Genomic DNA, 3,365 nt, shown 5'->3' with positions numbered 1-3,365 from the left:
AACAAAACATCAAATATGCTCATTACTCAGTATTTCATAATTATTAATATATTTTAATCTTCTTATTATTTTGACATTTTCCAAGGTAGTCCTGGTTTCATTTTGCCTAATAAAAAAATTATGGTACCTCAAAGACATAAAAGAACTGACAATCTTCTCCATTTTACTTTCTTTCAGGAATTAAGTTGGGAAGCTGCAGAGCAGTAAAGTGATGTGTTTAATGTGTGGTGGCATCTTATGTGCAGAACATTTTATCTGAAAATCTTCAGTAGCCCCAAACTTTCTGACTTCCAAGGTGGAAGGGGTAGATTCTTGGATACTCCTGTGCCTACAAAATAACCAAAAATGAAGGAGGACAATTGTTTACATGCCGCTCTTATCTGCCTGGGCATGCTGTATTACAGCCATGCCATAACTACAGAAAAACTGAACCACGCAAGGCCATCACTTCATGGTCACCATGAAAAAGGAAAAGAAGGACAAGTTCTGCATCGTTCAAAAAGAGGCTGGGTGTGGAATCAGTTCTTTGTTATAGAAGAGTATACGGGACCAGATCCTGTACTAGTAGGAAGGGTAAGAAAGAATTTCTTTTTCATTCATCAATTAATATTTACTATTTTATATTATTATTTTGTGAGTTGCTTTTTTCTTGTCATTGCTTTTCTCTTGTATTAGCTCCTTCTTTGGCAGCTACTTATTCACCTAGAATTAATCATTTTATTGTAGCTCAATTAAGGTGCTAAGCAAAATACTACCTAAGTGAGTACAAATTTCTCCACTGACCTCAGCAGTCTTTGAATGAAGGTGTACAAGCTGTTATGTAACACGACAGCAAGAACCACAGCAACCGCTTGAGCAACAATATGTCTCAAGAACATCTGGTATCATTCTTGGGTCTTTAAAAATAGTAATTAAAAGTGTAATGTCTAACTCTGCAGCTCAGTAGAAGTGTACTGCTCAATAGGTCTCTCTTCATCCTTTCATTTTGAAGTTATCAGTAAAATTAAATATGAGGGGTATGTGTAGAGGGAGATATATATCTGTGTGGACATATGTATGCACACACATTCTGGACTAATTTTTTATTCTGTTACTAATACTAAATACATAAATAAAACAGTATATTTGCCAGTTTATAAATGGTTAGCAGAACTGTGTTGACTTAACCCCAGCACAAAAGAGGAGAACAGAATCAATGACAGCAAATACTATTCTGGGTATTCGGGTTTAAAAGATGGTTAGTATTGTGCAATTTGTAGATGTCAATATAAAATCAATAAATCTATAATTTGGCTCAATATTTCCCTCATTCATCAAACTGAAGTGTGCATTGGTTACAAAAGAAAGAATGTTTAGTAAGTGTTTGTTACTTCTTTTATATTAAAGAGGTTGTAATTAAAAACTAGTTGGCCATTACTGATTGGCTCATTCATTACATCCCATCTGTCACTTAGCAGCTTTTTGCAGGCAACCTAGTAGAATATGATTAGTATGAAGCGTGCAAAATCTTTGTAAAAATTACTCTTCCTTCCAACTTCATTTGAATAAAGAACCTGTTATAACTATCTTCTCATGTATTCTCTTCCTCAAATCTTAAAGCTCGGTTCTCAGTAGCACCCTATGTGTGATAGCATGCAAGTCTGTGCAGGCAGCTTCTCTGAATGCAGGGCAGATGTGCTAACAGCATGTGCCCGAGTATGGATTATTGCTTGATGTAAGACAAGATTTTTGAAAACTATTAAATGATAGTAATTTCATGAACTTTTTTGTTTCATAAGCACATACATGAAACGTATACCGACTTGTTAAGGTATGTCTGTTTCTCATTTTGTAGCTTCATTCAGATATTGATTCTGGAGATGGAAACATTAAATACATTCTCTCAGGTGAAGGAGCAGGAATCATTTTTGTTATTGATGACAAATCAGGGAACATCCATGCAACAAAGACACTAGACCGGGAGGAGAGAGCTCAGTACACTCTCACGGCACAAGCTGTAGACAGGAACACTAACAGACCTTTGGAACCACCTTCTGAATTCATTGTTAAAGTTCAAGATATAAATGACAACCCACCTGAGTTTCTTCATGAAAACTACCATGCCAATGTGCCAGAGAGATCAAATGTAGGTAAGTACTCATAAATGCACTTCAGTTCCTGGCCTTATGGAAGATGTTGCACTGTCAGTACATCTTGGCTTTATTTAATTCTTATCATCTAGAATTTTGGGAAGTAAAATTTACTTCATGCTCAGCCAGTGACTGAGACAATGTATCTAATTTGCTGACCAAATCAAACCCTGCACAGCTACTAACTGTCACGCTTGAAGTGTCTCTAGATGGTTCCTAGAACAGGACTATTTCTTCCTAGGAAGGAAGATGGGGGTCCCCTGGAATTTACGGAGTGTGAATCCTCTGGGGTAAACATCAAGATCATTCCTTTGGCAGAGCTGCGTAATAAAGCTAAGGAGTTACTGCCGCACTATCTATTCCATTTTCATCTCCTGTTTGAGCTTGTGTCTATCTCAGAGATTTCTACAGGAGTGATTTCTCTGAAACTTACTGAGGAAAATGTAAAAAGAAAACTCTATTGTTTGGCTGTCTAATGACAAAAGCAATATAACGCTTAAACTACTGAGGAAAAAAACCGTAATGGTACAGAGTGACTGCTGCCTTTTGTATCTTCACTGTTTAGAACATTAATCCACATCACAGCTGGTGACAAATCTTTTTGGATTGTATGAGTTTATTTTGTCGTATATAAACTGCCAAGTAAATTTTTTTCATTTACCAAACCTGGAAATAATAAAGTTAAGAAATAGTTATGCCGTATGACTGAAAGCATCTCTGCACGGTTCTTACAGACGTGTTTGTTTCTGACTGTGTTCCTTCTGTGTTTGCTTTCCATTTTTAGGTACATCAGTTATTCAGGTAACAGCTTCAGATGCTGATGATCCTACCTATGGGAACAGTGCCAAATTGGTTTACAGTATTCTTGAAGGTCAGCCGTACTTCTCGGTGGAAGCTCAAACAGGTATTGAGCAGTTTACTTGAGTAGGACCTCATAACTGGAATACATTAAAATGAAGAACTAAATATATTGACTGAGGCAGTACAGTTGGGTATATCTACTGATGTGTTTGAGCAAAGCTTCCTTCATTCTCTTTTGATTCTAGCTAAGCTCTTTTGCAGGTTGGTCCCCTGGCATTTGGTAGAGCTTCTGGGTACGCTACACTAGAAAGATGATACTATTTCTTTTGTAGTATGATATGGTATGATAGAAATGGCAGTTTCGTTGCTGAACTGTAATTCTCCAGGGTTGTTCTGTCTTGAACTATGTTGAATATTTGGGTTTTTTTCCTTGCA

At 36.7% G+C, this 3,365-nt stretch overlaps 1 protein-coding gene across 1 annotated transcript in view; it reads left to right on the top strand.

The window, feature by feature from the left end:
* The first annotated feature begins 345 nt into the window (after positions 1–345).
* The window catches only part of CDH11 (cadherin 11, type 2, OB-cadherin (osteoblast)), an 18,353-nt gene continuing 15,333 nt past the window's right edge, over positions 346–3,365 (top strand). The window contains exons 1-3 of the mRNA XM_009320252.1: positions 346–573; positions 1,835–2,129; positions 2,914–3,033. Of these exons, the coding sequence (XP_009318527.1) occupies positions 346–573; positions 1,835–2,129; positions 2,914–3,033 (643 nt within the window). The remainder of the gene's footprint in view (positions 574–1,834; positions 2,130–2,913; positions 3,034–3,365) is intronic.

The sequence above is a fragment of the Pygoscelis adeliae genome, unplaced genomic scaffold (assembly GCF_000699105.1).
Source record: "Pygoscelis adeliae isolate BGI_AS28 unplaced genomic scaffold, ASM69910v1 Scaffold62, whole genome shotgun sequence".
Classification (NCBI taxonomy): Eukaryota; Metazoa; Chordata; class Aves; order Sphenisciformes; family Spheniscidae; genus Pygoscelis; species Pygoscelis adeliae.
Note: the sequence above shows the minus strand (reverse complement) of the source record. Positions and strands in the feature narration are given on the sequence as shown.